Source organism: Erithacus rubecula, assembly GCF_903797595.1.
Source record: "Erithacus rubecula genome assembly, chromosome: 5".
NCBI lineage: Eukaryota > Metazoa > Chordata > Aves > Passeriformes > Muscicapidae > Erithacus > Erithacus rubecula.
Genome location: NC_136687.1, coordinates 31,093,925 through 31,109,800, shown reverse-complemented (window position 1 = coordinate 31,109,800; position 15,876 = coordinate 31,093,925). Strand labels below are relative to the sequence as shown.

General features: G+C 36.7%; 1 protein-coding gene across 2 annotated transcripts in view; it reads left to right on the top strand.

The window, feature by feature from the left end:
* TENM3 (teneurin transmembrane protein 3) overlaps nt 1-15,876 on the top strand; it is a 960,849-nt gene that overhangs the window by 639,171 nt on the left and 305,802 nt on the right. For both annotated transcript variants that reach the window (XM_079305926.1, XM_079305927.1), the window contains exon 8: nt 9,609-9,911. In XM_079305926.1, the coding sequence (XP_079162052.1) occupies nt 9,680-9,911 (232 nt within the window). In that variant the 5' untranslated portion in view covers nt 9,609-9,679. The remainder of the gene's footprint in view (nt 1-9,608; nt 9,912-15,876) is intronic.

Genomic DNA, 15,876 nt, shown 5'->3' with positions numbered 1-15,876 from the left:
CTCTACAAACTCCTATTGGCTCTAAAAGGATTTAGGTGATAATTGGGAATTATTTTCATTATTCAGTTACAGTTAATTGTCCATGTGTTTGGAGAAGGAAGCCAAATTTTCATTATATTGTTAACAATAGAAGTAGCCCATAATTTGAAGGTCACCTTCAGATCTGTTGCTGAAGTAAATTGTTACTTTAGTTAGAAGGATTTTTAATTAATTGTGTATTAAGAAATTCTGAGTGAATTCTGAATGAAGTGGTAATTTAAAGGATTTAAAGAAGCAACTTCTTCCAAAAGCTTAATATGAGGCTGCTCAGTAGTTCCTGTAGAAGCTTGTGCTTATTTTGCAAAACTGAAATCATTTGGCATTTAAGCATATTTTAAAGTTGGGACTTGGTTCTCTGACATGGGAGTGCAGGTGCTATCACTGGGCTCTCCAGCAGCAGGTCAGCTCCATCTCCATGGTTGAAATTTGGCAGCGTGTGGAAGCACAGCCAGGTGCTTTACCTACAAGTAACACACACCAGGGGAAGAGGGGGGCAGCAGGAGGCAGTTCTTTGTCCTACTTCCCTTGCTTCCCAAAGGAGGCTTTGAATTATTAAGGGTTAATTGTTTTTTAAGTAGTTATGAGAGAGGATCTTGGTTGGCAATCAGGTGGGGTCATGCCAAACTAGGCTGTGTGGACACTTCCAGAGAGCAATTTGGTCCTTTGAACAAATAATTACTGTGGGAAATTTTGTGTCTCACATAATTAGCCAAATAACTTATTTTTAAAATGCATTATTCTTTTGTTTGCCCTAATCAAAAGTCTTAGTTCTGTTGAAACTGGAGACAAAACCTGGGAGGTGAGAGTGGAATGGGGTGATTACAGGACAAAAAGTTTTTGTATGACCTTTAAGGTAAGGCTAAAAAATCTGATGTAATAAAAGGGATGCTTTGAAAGAGAGTTAGAACAGGGATTACAGAAAGGAAGTGATCCAGCAGGGCAAACAACCTCCAGCCTTTACTGTCTGCTGATGTTGGATTGTGCTAAAGAAGAGACAATTAGAGGTTGTGACAAGAGGACACAGCTTGTGCAGAGAGGGAAGCAGGAACCTGGGGAGTATAGAGGAACACATGACAGCTGATACCATCTGAATAGATGGGATAGTTAAATACAGTAGTAGGGATTGCTAATGTGAACATAATCAAGTTAAACAGTACTTTACTACATCTTATGGTGGCATTTCTAAATAATTTTTACACTTCTGCATTAGGAGTAGTGAGTCAGTTTTGTGACAGTATGAATATGGAGTGCTTGTTTCTGTGGGGATTTTTCATAATGTTTGGGGGTTTTCTTGTTTGTATCTTTATGGTTTTGATTTGTTGCTAGTTGAGAAAGTCAAGGGGATAACTTTGAACAAAACCAAGTTCTTGGGCACTAAAACAATTGTCAGCATGCCTTAAAAATCTTACTAGTCATTCTTTATAGAGATGAGTCACTAAATAATTCTCCAGGTTACCAGGCTGCAACAATATCCTCATTATAATGAGACTGGGACTGAAAAATCTGGTTACCTGTCAGATCATAAGGGAAAGGAAAATCTTGTGCATGATTCCTGTTTATGTGGAATTTCAGTTTTCACTATGAGAAGCTGTACTTGAAAACCAAGCCTGATGCTGCATGTGTATACTATGTCATGCAACCAGAGCAATGGCTTCAGCACCAACACGTAGCTTTTTTTTATTCCCCCTCCCATGTATCCTCAATGACATCCTTGTTCAGTTTCCTCAAGTCCTCCTTTCATTTCCAGACACCTTCACAGTAATATTTTCAGCTCAGCCTTGTGACTGCATGCCCAGCTCTTGCATGTCACATGTAATATACTTCATTTCCCTTATGGTGACTTGAGAGATCTATCGTTTTTGAAACCTCACTACTGTCAAATTGTTTGAAATTAACTCTGAGTTGTTGAAGGGGGACTTGAATGATCGACAGCCTGTTCAGATGGTGAAGCTGACATACTGAGAGCTTTGTTCTCCAAACAGAAATACAGAAATGACTGTTCTGTGCTCCCTGCTTGGGGACTCAGGGACTGTAGCACCTCTGCTGATGTTCATGGTTTGTTATATGTTGTTCTTGTGTCAGATGCTCCATCCCACTTGTTTTAGTTTTAAAAATCCCTAGATTCCTGTGTATTTGTTCCACAACAAAAGAGGACTCTGTGGAACAGCTCTGAGCAGGTGCAAAAGTAGATTTGGGAGACATAATTCAAGAAGGAATTATACTTTCACATATTAGGTTGCCCTTAAGATAGGTTGAGTAAGAACACAGTGATGGGAAAAAAAAAAAAGTGTGTAAAAGAGGATAAGAGAAGGAGATGATGGCATAAAGAAATAATTTCAAGTTTTTAGATGTAGAGGGAAGTACTTGGGCCTTTTTAGTTGCTGAGTAATAAATTGCCCAGCCCTGGTTCTATGAGATTAATACTTTGTGATGAAGTAAATGAGTCACGGAGCTCTTCCCTTTTGAAATCTTCTTTGTTCTCTTCCTCCACTTGTTTTTTCTCTTCAATTCTTTTCTCTTGCTAGGTTTGCTGTGTTGCTTGTGTTCCCCAGTGTTGCCATAATGAGTGCTACTGAGTGCTTCTCTCTCCCCTTTGTGTCTTGAGCTTGTTTTGTTAGCAATTTTTTTTTCATGCTGCAGCATTTCTGCTCTCTTAACTTCCTTTTCCCTCTGTCTTTTCATCACATATTCTCCCCCTCCTTCTTGCTAAAGGAGCACACTGTATTATTACTCTTTTGGTCTTCATGTTCCCTTTGTCACATAGCTCTTTTAGACCTGAAGACAAAACACTTTTTATACAAATCCCCCAAATTAGAGGTAGATGCTTCTGCTCAAGGTCAGGGTTCATGACAGTTTCTGCAAGCCATTCCTCCAAATGAGGAGGAGTGTTCCAAATGTTCCAAAGGAGGAACAGAAACTGTCAGTGTAGCCCTGTACTGAACCTGTCCCAGCTGGTCCAGTGTCTCAGCCCTCCCTCCCTGGAAGCTGTGGGTTTTCTGCAGGCCCTGCTTGGTGACAGAATAACCAGCACAGCCCCAGGCTGCATCTGTGTGGCCAGCTTGGGGTTATTTTCAGTTTTGCCTTAAGGTTTGTAGCCTTGCTGTGGAGGGGCTTCTGGCATGCAGAAATAGCTGTAGCTCCATCTCAAGTGCTTCTAAATGGTCCTCATAACCCTCCCAGGGAAATGCAATCCTGAGAAATGCTCCCTTGACTCCCATCATTACATTGCCTTTCTGCCCATATGAAGGAAAGTATGAGATGTTCTTTCCCTCTTTCCCTCAACTCCCAAGGATTTCAATTTTAAGTAATGGCATCGATATTATTATACAAACATCAACCTCTGTGACTAATCAGGATGCTGCAGAACTCTTTATCTTGCTGATTTTCCTGACTCTTATTGCAGGAAACTTCTGTAATGAAGGTAGAGTACATTTATTTTTTTTGTTTATTCTGTCTCTAATGTAATTAAGATTTTTAGATAGACTATGTAAAGTAACTTCTATATTAACATTGCATCCTGTTGTGATGTTAGATGAGTGTTCTGTTCCCCTGCCTGGTGCAGGAAAATACAAAATAATTTTTACTTGTCTTACTACCCTTTTTTTGCATATGTGTTTTGCTACTTTTTTGCTGAAATTTTTTGTTTGTTTGTTTTTAATTTGATTTTAAAATATAGGGTTAGTGACTTAAGGAGGCTTCTTCTAAATTTTAGTTTGTGAACTGTTTGTCTGGCAGGCCATCTGTTTCTCACTCCTCCTTATGAAGGCTGTCTTGGGACGCATTCTTTCTAGTTTCTACCCTGGAACAGACTTTTTATATTAAGAAGTGAGTTTCTAGATATGATGACCTGAAATGTCCATGTATTAAGAGTCATCAGTTTGACTAATGGCACACCATGGCTACAGATCATCCTAAGCACCTCTTCAAAGTGTCATTTTTCCAGCTCAGTTGATTTCTGACATATCTCACTTTATCAGCCATTGAAGTGGAAATTTCATCACTCTTTTATGCTTTTTGAGTTTTTCTTAGTATTTGTTTGTAATAGGTTTTATGGGTGATTAGTTGTGTGAATTGTGATGGTTTTTTTCATGGACTGAAGATGTTCTTAATTTTTGCATATTGTACCTAAGCTTTTTAATCTATTTGTTAACATATATCAGTTGAATTTTGCTTTGTTCTTCTGCTATTAAGAAACTGTTATATATTACACCTAGTGCAGTTTGTATCTAATGCAATATTTACATTCATTTAACCTGATCAACAATTACAGGTACAAAGGAAATTATTATTAAATTAAATTAATGACATTTGCAGACATGTATCTATTGAGCAGCACTGCCTAGATGCTATTTTCAGCAGCTGTTGTCAATGCAGAGAACAGGCACTGTCTTAGATCTCAGCCTCTGAAATCCTCTGCTCATATTCCAGATAGAAGTTCAAGCCTGCTTCTTCTCCCAGAAATCTTGGGATTCTTGCACTGCTTGTATTTATGTAGAATCATGAAAGCAGATTTGGCCCCCTTCTAAGCAAGTGTTCAGATTGTGCTTTCACCTAGGAGTCATTGTGGAAAGATCAATGATTCTTCATTTGTAATAATGGTAATTAATTAACAAAAACAGCAATAATTCAATAATAATGTAGGTTTCTGCATCTGGGAGTACTGTGATTCTTTGGAATGCCTAAGTTTTTAGATTTAGATGTTGAGAAAGAAGCTTGTGGTGTGTAATACATAAGTTCCTTCCCTGTCTCAGTTTTGTTGGCCTCTGCTTCTTTCCTTGCTGCTTCTCCTCCTTGAGACTGAGGAGGAGAGATCTCATTTGTGCTTCCTTGTATTTCAAATTCTCTTACTGTTCTCCTGTAACAGAGAAAAAATTTTATCTTTCTATTTTTTAATATTTTCTATTCCAGCTCTGTATATATTAATGACAGTCATTACTCTTAAAACTAATTCCAGTTTAGCTTTGGATTTTTGAAGATGCCTAGAATGGATATAGATGTTGAAAGGGACTATACTAGATACATAAATCAACCCAAGCAGTGACATCATCTTTTCTATACAATTATCTTGTCATTTTGGCAACAGACATATTTTATTTCCTACCTGTTTACTATTTCATGTTTCTGTAGGTTTTTAGATATCAAAGGACATAAAATACTGAGGTATATTTAGACTTCTTAGTTAAGTACACTGATGTTCATTGAATAATGTTTAATGCTGGGAGAAGTTGTCTCCAAGAGATGGGGAGGGAGCACTGTGTACCTATGGCACGATTGCCATCCTGCTGCCAAACTGCAGCAACCCTTTGAGGAACTCATAGTTCAAGGTATTGAATGAAATGCAATATTTTTCCATAACATTTTAAATGCCTGAAGGCATACTTAAGTTGTACCTGGGTGTTTTGGATAACACTGTAACATGACCTTAATGCCTTTTTGACATTTTAACAAAATATGTCTGTGTTGCAGTGTAGAACTTAAGTATCAAGGGTTTTTTAAAGAAAAAAGTTAAGTAACTGTGATTTGTTTGATTTTGTTTTTTTTTTTTTTTCTTTTTCGCCACATTGACTTTATTTCAGGTTGTAACAGATGACTAAGGGAAACTGATGTAAAGCTGTCCTGGTAAATTTTAAATGCAGTGTAAAACTTCTAATAGACATCAGTCAGCTTTGTCTATGTCTGAGACATAAGTCATTGAAGCTCCTGTGGTAGCTTTGACACTTCTCTGTGAACATGCCTTATGCTCAGTTTAAATACTAAAACTTGGTGTCTCTACAACACTTAAAGTAAAAGAAGGAATTTTCATTGTTTATTTGTTATTATTACTAATTGCACATAACTTACCAGACTTGGTAGTGAAGTATTGTGCTAAAGGTGCTGAACGTACCTAAATGACACGTAAGGGAATGAGCTCTTTGATCCCAATGACCTGATCACAACAATAATAGCTTCTCTGCTTCTTCTTTCCTTCTAAATTAAGTTGAAAGAAATATTTAAGTATTAATTTTAAAACTGGCATCTCCTCTTTGTGGTTTTAAGCCATTTTTAAATTTGGACTGAGACTGGGAAAGTAGATTCTGATTCTGTGATCAGCTAAGCCGTGTAGAGAAATGGGCTGAGCATGACTGTGAGAGCTGACCTGTCAGCCTGGTGATCAGGGAACACCCTCCTGTGTCACTCAGCCAGGAGCCCCTAACACTGCAGAGATCACTGCAGAGGTCAGGGGACATCCCTCTGCTCAGTGACACACATGAGCATCCTCTGTTTTTATACTTTCAAAAGTGTTACACAGAAATTGAAGTAGTGCCATGCACCAGTGAAATATTTTGTTTTCTGTAGTCCATGCTGGCTGTTTTGCATTAGCATTGCAATATAACACATGCAGCAGTGTATGGCACAGCTGAACTGACATCCTTTTGTGAGTGTGTTAGGAGTTTAATAGCTTTGTAAATATTGCTCTATGAAAATTACTTCATTTACTTGGGGTGAAGCAACCTTTATAGACCATAAATATTGACATATGGGCAAAAATTCCTTGCAGATGAAGGCAAGTGTTTTATAATACATCACAAAATAGATTTAATTCTCTTTGGTTTAAGATTTTAATCTGATTTTGTAAATTAATTGCTGTGCATTTGGCTATCTCTGCCAAGACCCTGAGATGCAGCTTTAATGTTATAGGAAGCAGAAGAGAAGAAAAAAGAAATATGATCAAATTTGTGCAGCAGTGGTTCATTTAAAACTGTGAAGATTTGAATGAGAAACCTTGTTAGTATTTTAGTAGTGATCTTTCAAAGAAAGGGGCTGAATAGATGCAGTAAATGACAGCTTGGTTTTTTATTAAAATAATTTTCTCAATAATTGGAAACACTTTTCTTTTGGGTGTGAGAAGTGTTTTCTAGGGAAAAAGAAGGGGTGATTCATAATAGGACAAGTAAAAATCTAGTAAAACCATCTGCAAGTCTCCTTTTGTTCGATTTGTCACTGCTGACTTACCCTACTTAAACATTAATTCTGGTATTTTTTTCTGTGTTTTGCAAATATGCTTGTCTTCTCCCTTTCTGCTTGTTGTCTGATCACAGTAAAGAACATTTATTTGTAGACAGATCTTTAAGATAGCTTTTATTCTGTCTTCTTTTAGGTATGTGTATTAATTCATTGATGAAATAAATTCAAAGACACAAGCCTGAGGATGTTAAGTGTTTCCTAAGACTTTCTGAGAGATACTATAAATTTTTAAACTTAAAAACTGCTGAAAGTAAACAGGTGTTTTGTATAATGCCAGATTCAAAAAGATCATGTTCTTAAAACCTAAAAGGTTTGTTTTGTTGTTTGTTTTGGTTTATTTTTTTTTTTCCAAAAATGCCCACAAATAATCCAGTAGTCCTCATTATTCTGGCAGGGTAATCACTGCTGAAGTGTCTCCATAAAGCAGTGCTGTTAAACAGCTTGCATTTTTTTTTAACCTTTTCATTCTTTGCCTGGAGAGGCAATAGATAACCCAGAGAACTGCTTTTTGAAGTCTTATTAAATTCATTGACTTCTGTGGGAAGCAGATCAGTACTGCTTCATGCTACAGCCCAGATTAAATCTTTGAGGATTTTAACTTGGTATAGTAACAAGTGCATTGTGCAAATAAGAGTTTGGGTTGTTGGCTTGGCTTTTGTTGTACTGTTCTGGTTTGGTTTTTTTTTGCTTTTTTTAACATTATGAAGGATTTTTGAAACTTGGATAAAAATAAAAATAAATTTTATTTCTTCTTTGTTAGTGAACATTCCTGATGGTGAATAGTGTGTGTCAGTTTTCCCATGGTGCAGTTTAGAGACACAAGGAATTAGTGGCTCTTTAAAGTCTTGACGTGTTCAGATGAAAGGGGAGAAAGGCTTTACACTGCAAAGGAATTCCCATGTGTACTACTTAGTAATTGTTTTAAAAAAATCACAATTCAGTTTAGTTTTAATAAAACACAGAGTTTATAATATGTGTAGTAAACTGATTTTTCCTGGAAAGTACTTGCATTTATTAGTAAATCAAATGTTTTAAAATCTGAGTGTTTCATATAAGCTAGAAAGATGTGCTACCTGGGCATGCAGGCATCCTAACAGTCAGAAATTTCATAAACTGTTTGGGTTTTGGTTGTTTGGTTTGGTTTGGTTTGGTTTGGGTTTTGGATTCTTTTTGTGGTGTTTTTTTGTTGTTGTTGTTATGGGGTTTTTTTATTTGGTTTTGTTTGTTTGTTTGTTTTTTGTTGTTGTTTGGTTGGTTTTTTGTTTTGGGGGTTTTTTTGTTTTGTTGGTTTTGGATTTTTTTTTTTTTTTTTTTGATCATGTAAAAATTTCAATTAACCACTTAAAATTTGGAAGTATAAAATAAGATTATTTCCTTAAATTGAAGGCTTTGGAGCTTTTTCCTCGAATCTAAGCTGAGCTTCACATAGGCCAAGAAATTGAAAAAACTGTTTTGGAAATTGCAAAACAAAATGATAAAGGACTGTCTCTTGTTCAGAAACTTGAGTTATGGCTCGATGGTAAATTAAATACTCTCTAAAAATATTTTAATGAATGACAACTAATTAATTTGCTATTAAGTTTTTAAATAAGGCAGAGTTATAAAGCAATCTTATTTTTGCTGAAAAGAGTGCAAATGGAGTTTGCTGTTGCTTTGTGATATGTATTGCTGTGTAATATGAGAATGCTTTCTCAGCTGTTTAAGGATAAAAAATTATATTCTTTATTTTAGCACTTCTCTTTAAAAAGCAAAAGCAAAACTTCCAGGCTTTCTTTCTGTCAGAAATGTAGATATTTTAGTTGAGGGTGCAGGATCCAAGAAATGAAACTGCGATGTCTTGTTTTGAAAAATATGTCAATTAAATATTAAAGCAAAAGAAATAGTAATAGAAATGTGATTCTTGCTGTAATATTCCTTAAAAATTTGAGGGGGGGGAAAAGCTATTTCTGACTTTAATTTACAACTCAAATATTTTCTTGCCTTCCAGCACAGCTTACATAAAATATACTGGCTTGGGTAAACCTTCCTGTACATCACCTGTGTTGTTTCTGTAGCTTGCTGTGAAATTATGTGTGCATGTTCTCTAATGAGAATAATTTTCTTTGAATTGAAATTACAATAAAAATTATAGAAGTCTTCATGCAAAAAAGTATAAAACCCCAGACATTCAAACCACAAGTTTCCAACAAGCAGAAGAAGCCAGATTGCCATTAAAGCATGCAGACTTCTCAGAAAAAGAAAAAAATGGTTTACATACAGATAAACCTTAGGCAACTAACATATTCCTAAAGCTGAAAAACTATTCTTTTTCCAATCCATTCTCTGCTCCAATCACTTTCTGCTTTTGATCTTTTAATCTGTTGTATAAAACTGAGTAGTATTGTGTTGATGTTTTTCATAAGAATTTGTTTGCTAATGTTTCAGATCAGGGTAGATCATGCATGGAACTCTGGCAAGCCTTACATTGTTGAGCAGATCTTTCTGTTCCAGACAGTTGGAGATCAATTGCAGCAATTAGAGATCGTTGTAACACATCAGTGGTTGTCTTTCTAATTTCATTATAGGTGAATGTAAGCTGAATGTAGAGAAGACTTCCAAAGGAGCTGGACTGATGTGTGCAGAGAAGGAATGAAGTATGGATGTGAAGGAACGGAGGCCTTACTGCTCCCTGACAAAGAGCAGACGGGACAAGGAGCGCCGCTATACAAACTCTTCTGCAGAGAATGAGGAGTGCAGAGTGCCTACTCAGAAGTCCTACAGCTCCAGTGAAACCTTGAAAGCTTTTGATCATGATTCCTCTAGGTTGCTGTATGGAAACCGGGTAAAAGATTTGGTCCACAGAGAAGCAGATGAGTATACCAGACAAGGTAGGCAAGATGTTTGAATTCACAGTGTATAATTCATTAGTTCCAAGGCATTCTTGCTGCAGGAAGAGTATGTTACTTTGCCAGTTTCATCAGTTTTGGTAATACTCTACACATATAGTACACTTCCCTTGTATCTCCACAAACATTTTACAAAGATGGGGAAGCATTGTGTACCATCTTTGGAATAAATAATATATGATGCACAGGAAGTAAATGGCCTGTGTTGGACAATGGGTCAGTGGCAATATTGCAGAATCAAGTGTGAAGCATTCAGGTCTTACAATTTAAAAACAGACCCCCAGGTATTTGGCTCATTAATAGGTTGCCCAAAAGTAGTTTACCATTCCAGTACATCTAAAAATGTAGTTTAAAAAATATTAAAAAATAGACAAATACAAATGTTCCAAGAAGGCCAAGCCCTACAAATAGATTTGTGGAAACATTGTATGGATGAGGATACACATAATTCATTAGTTCAGTGCTTTTATATTTTAGCTTCCAAGGGCAGTAACGAAGCACTGTTCAGTGAGGAAGGTAAATTAGTTCCCAATTTGTGTGTTTGGGTTTGTTGGATGATTTTTTTTTAGTGGTTATCTTTGATATATAATCAGATGGTAGGTTGCTAAAGCTCACTGTTGAGTTTTTGAGTTCAGGACTGGAGTGACATGAGAAGTCTAAATATTCATCAAGATGCTCAAAACTTGACTGAAATGGTTCTTTTGCACCTTAGTGTAGCTGACTGTGCTTGAGCACAGGGTTTGGACTAGGTGATCTCAAGAGATCCCTTTAGATCTCAGGAATTCTGAGTGATTGATCTCAGCTCCAATCAGGGTTCAGCACTAATGCATCACTTTTGGATTTAAAACTGTAGTGTCTGGAACTGATACTTCAATGTTTCCACAACTAAGCTATTTAATGTAAAGGAAAAAAAAAGGCTATGAAATGTGTAGAGTAGTGTAGCCCAGCTATCTAAAAGGATAAAGCCAGGCCAAGAGCTGGGTGAACCTATGAGTCAGTTTTCTCTTCAAAGCTATCTCCTATTTTATGTGGAAACAAAATTAGATTTAGAAATTTTATTCCTAGTGAGACAGTCCTTAATTTTAGAATATCTAAATAGTTTTCTCCATTGATGTGTTTTCTCTGTTCCATTTAAAATAAGTTTACATTAAAATTAGAGCTGGGCAGATGGTGTTGACTTCTTTGCCTACTAATGTTTGCAAGGGAAATAAAAATATTTCTCTTATGCACATGTAACTGAGGCTTGCTGCTACTCTACTTTCTGCTGTTTGTTTTGGGTTTCTGTGATGTGCTGAAACTTCAGGTTATCACTGTTTTCTACTTTTTAAGTCATTAGTCACCTTGACATCATTACTTTAATGAGGTAAAATCAAGAGGAAGTTTTCTAAGACCTGTAGTGTGGGCGCTTAGTACTAGGGATTAAATTTAAACTACTGCCTGCCTAGAATATTATTCTTTTCTAAATAGCAATAACAAACTGGAAGAAGTTATGTGGTCTGGCTTGTCACATATGATGGTGCACTGGGGCTTCATTTTTATTCCTTTTCACTTTTTTCAGAAAAGCACACAGTATTTGGCTAATACATATTGGCCAATATGCAACAAATTGCTTGTCGACTGGCCTAAAATGGCAGTCGAGGATGGATAATACACTCTCCACCTTTCAGTGATCTCAGCACTGTCTTCTGGGCCCATTTAATTGCACTCATTGTCCTTTCAATTCTTTTTGTATAGCTTATTGGCCTCCTGTACTGCAGACTGGTCTGGCCCCTTTGGGGACTACCTGCAGGTTTGAAAGGGTCAGGTAATACAGGGCTTGTTTTAGGTAGTGTATTCCTTTGATTCATCTTTGTCTGAGAATTTATAGCTTCTGACATTGGAAGTATTTTGTGGAAAAGGTCCTCAAGGTCACTTCAAAGGTTTTTAAATAATATATAAAAGATGCTTCCCTGTGGGTAATTTTTTCCACCCTGCCTAAAAATAGTATGATATATGACTTTGTTGACAACGTAATTGACAGCCTCCAAATTCAACAGGAAAATTATTCTGTAAATAAAAATAAATTATTCTGTAAATAAAGTAATAAATAACTTTAATAAATTCCTTTAATTGAGAATTAATTAAAAAAATTAATCATGACCAGTGTTTCAATTTCTGCCCTGACTGTGTAAAACAACAATATGAAATTTCCACTGTCAGCTGGAAAGTTACTGGAGCAGTTATGCAAGATTCACAAGTCTCAAATGTGGAGGAATTAAAATCATTGATGCTTCTGTGTTGAGACCCATCAGGATCACTGAGTTCAACTCCTGGCCTTGTGGAGGACACCCCTAAAGTCACACTGTGTGCTTGAGGGTCTTGTCCAAAGCCCTCTTGAGCTCTGTCAGGTTGGTGCTGTTATCGCTTCCCTGGGGAGCTGTTCCAGTGCCCAGCCATGCTCTGGGTGAGGAACCTTTTCCTGATATCCAACCTAAACCTCTCCTGACACAGCTTCAGGCCATTCCCTTGGCCCTGTCACTGTCACACAGAGAAGGGATCAGTGCCTGCCCCTCCTCTTCCCCTCAGGAGGAAGCTGAGACCACAGTGGGGTCTCCCCTCAGTCTCCTGAGGCTGAACAGACCAAGTGACCTCAGCCCCTCCTCACACGGCTTCCCCTCAAAATATATGTTTGTCATTATAATTCTCAAAACAGCATTTAAAACATATTGTAAAGTATTTGAACATGAAATTATTATGTAACTGGGGACTATCTTGTTGCTTTTGAAACCCAACTGAAGGACTAGAAGAGCAAGTAGGCTGTTTTAGGACATTGGAGATACATTTAGGCAACATTTTGAGTATAGTGCAGTCTCCTCTTTTTCTAAAGCTCCTTCACCTGTTGCAAAACTGGTTTTGTTTTAAATTTTTTAGATTAGGATTATTTAGCCTACTATTTTTAGAATTTTTAAATTAGTTCTTTATTTTCTTTTTGGTTATAAACCTCACAGGAGAACCCTGTAAGTGAAGGCCATGAGCCTTTTTTCCTTGAAAGTAGTTTCAGAAAAGACACTCAATTTTGTATTAATCTTTGAGAAGATACCTAATCTCATGCTTTACATGGGCTGAAGCTCCATGGAAGACTTTTTACTTTAAAGGTGTGATGATAGGATGTCTCCTGTTTGTGTTGGTGAAGACACCTGTTTTCTTATGCTTTGAACTATCCAGCTATACAGACCAGCCTGATTTAAATGTGCTCCTCTACTTGATTTAAATGTACTTCTCTATTTGAATTCAGTAACCTAAATGCTTGTAGTTAGACTGAGGCAACTGGTAAGGGGTTAAAACTAGATGATTTTTAAGGTTCCTTCCAAGCCAAACCGTTCTCTGATTGATTTTATGATTGTGTATTGCATTATGCCCAAGTCTCTTGCTCAATTCAAGATTAAAGCTGACAGTATGAAGTTGAATTTCTCTGTTGTACAGAGAAAAGTTCCTGTGTTTAGAAATTTTATATCACTTCCCGTGTGATAGTACATAGGAGATTGCTATGCAAAAATATCTGAAAGTGTAGGTGGGAAGGACAGTAGAAATACAGAAAGTAAGCAGTATTTTTAAATTGCTTTTGGAAAACAAAAGGTTGAGGTAATATTTTAACAATATTAATATAATTGAAAAGACATCATGAATCAAACCTGGACTCGCAGTAACTGAAAAACTTTGTATTCATTTAGTAAGAAAAATGCAGGCATGCAAAACCTTTGTTTTATTTACCATGGGATGCATGTTAAAGAGGGGACTATTAAATACCTCTAAAGTAGTCACTGCTCCATTTCAAAGATTTTTGTAATCCAGAGATCCATGTATCATGTCAGTGAGATTTTGTGCAAAAAATGGAGCAAAAGCTGACCCACAGGCATGGGTGGCACAATTCAGTGTAGGTTTGTGCATGTTCATCTTTTCTTACAAAATCATCCCAGCACTGTTTGCAAACTGTGTAAATTGGAAAACTGTGTTGTGGGAGTCCTTTTTCTATTAGAAGGCCTGAAGAAGTAGTGCAGGTTTTGTTAAATTTTTACTTTTTGGAAGTTTAAGTCAAATATGATTTAGACTGCAGGTAAAGTTATTTGGTCTTCCTAGATGGCAGTGAGAATGACTTCACTGTGTTTATCAATCACAACTGTTCACTGTCAGCCAAGTCTCAGGATCAGTTTAATTTCATTCTAGCCCTTTCAGTTTTGCAGGAGAAACCATTCCTATGAACAGTTTTGTACCTTTGCTCTTCTGGAATCTTAAGTGCCTAAATTAGATTAGATGCCCTAATATCTCCTTGAAGCTGTTAGAAGAGAGAATGAATGTACCAAATAAGTAAAGAAAAATAATTCCTTTCCTTCAGAGTATGCTGGACAACCCATTCCTGGGTGCTGAAAAGTAATGCCATGTGCAGTATATTACAGTGTGTGGATATATCACAGCTATTGTTCAACTGCTATTCCCATGAAAATTAGATTTAGGTGCTAGAAAAATATCAGCATTCAGTGAAAGAGGGTCCTGAAACAGTGATTTGTATGCTTTGACAATTTTATTTTATTACATAAGATATTAAACATTGTCAAGGACACATTTTTAAGACCTTAGAAACCAGTACCTTAATTGCAACTACCATCCTGAGGTAATGTGACTCCAAAGTCTATTGCTTTAAATACTAGCTGCCCAACATGAATCATTTGGATAGCAAAATGTTTAATCTTTTTAGTCACAGTAAATGTCAACTGTAGGATGAAAGGATTTAGGGTGTCATGTTTTTAAACCTAAAGTTTGAGTACTTTTACCTGTCTGAAGCAGTGGAAGGATAGATACCTAAAAAGGTTTTGATTTTCCACTACCTGGGCTTTATTGATGAGCTGATTCTGCCTATTGAGTAGTGTGCTTCTCAATAGAACTGAATCAGCTTGCTTTGCAAGGTGTTTATATGAAAATATGAAATATAACAGTGACTTTGTGATCTCCCAATGAGCAAATTAATTACCATTCAGTGACAGTGCAAGCCGTGTCTCTCAACATCTAAGGCAGATATTAGAATTAGTGTTTCATGTTTCCTGGCTGCAGTGTAAGATGTGTCCTGATTGTCATCATGACAGATCCTTTTTTGTTATGCTGAAACACGGCCACCTGCAGTGCCTGCCTGATTTCAGTGGGTAACTTCTGTAAGCAGCATACGGTGCCAGTATGTTCTGGATAATTTTGTGGCCTTGAGCTAAGCACATAACCTTCTGCCAGAGGTGGTTTTTCTTTTTTTTTACCTTGTGTAATACAGGAATAATAACACTTACCTACCTCACAGGCATTTTGGGAAGATTAATTAGTTTATGTTAGCAAAAATGCTTTGAAGATGAAAAGCACTGTAAGCACTAAGTAGTATTATAATCCCTTATTGCTATACTAGTAACTTCTTTAAGCAACAATAAGAAGTTAATTGGTTTTCAGGTTCCAGGTGACAAGGATATGTTGACTTTTAAAGTTATTCTATTAGCTGCAAAGTGGTACAAAGCAAAACATTTCACTTTTATTTGATTAGGAGTATATTTAGTTCACACTCAGTGATATGCACACATGCTCTAAGGTATTCATCTAGGTGAAATTGGCCCCTTGTGGGTCATGGCCTGTAGATGAGCTACAGATCTAGAGACAAAGGGTAATTGTGATTCTCCAGGGACAAATCAGCCTTGGTTATTGGCAGCAGACTGCTTGTTCAGGCAGTTCTGCTACAAGTCCATAGTGTAGAAACCTTGTCTTCAACTAGTCCAGTTGCAAAATAGGAGACTTAAATTCTTAATAATAGTGATTAAGGTGAGCAGGAGGCCTTCACAAGGAGTTTCAGCCTCATGGAAAGGAAGATACTGTAGAGGGTCCATAACTGCTTTTATATCTTTCCATAGCTCATATACTGAGATGTATGTCCTGCTTCTGT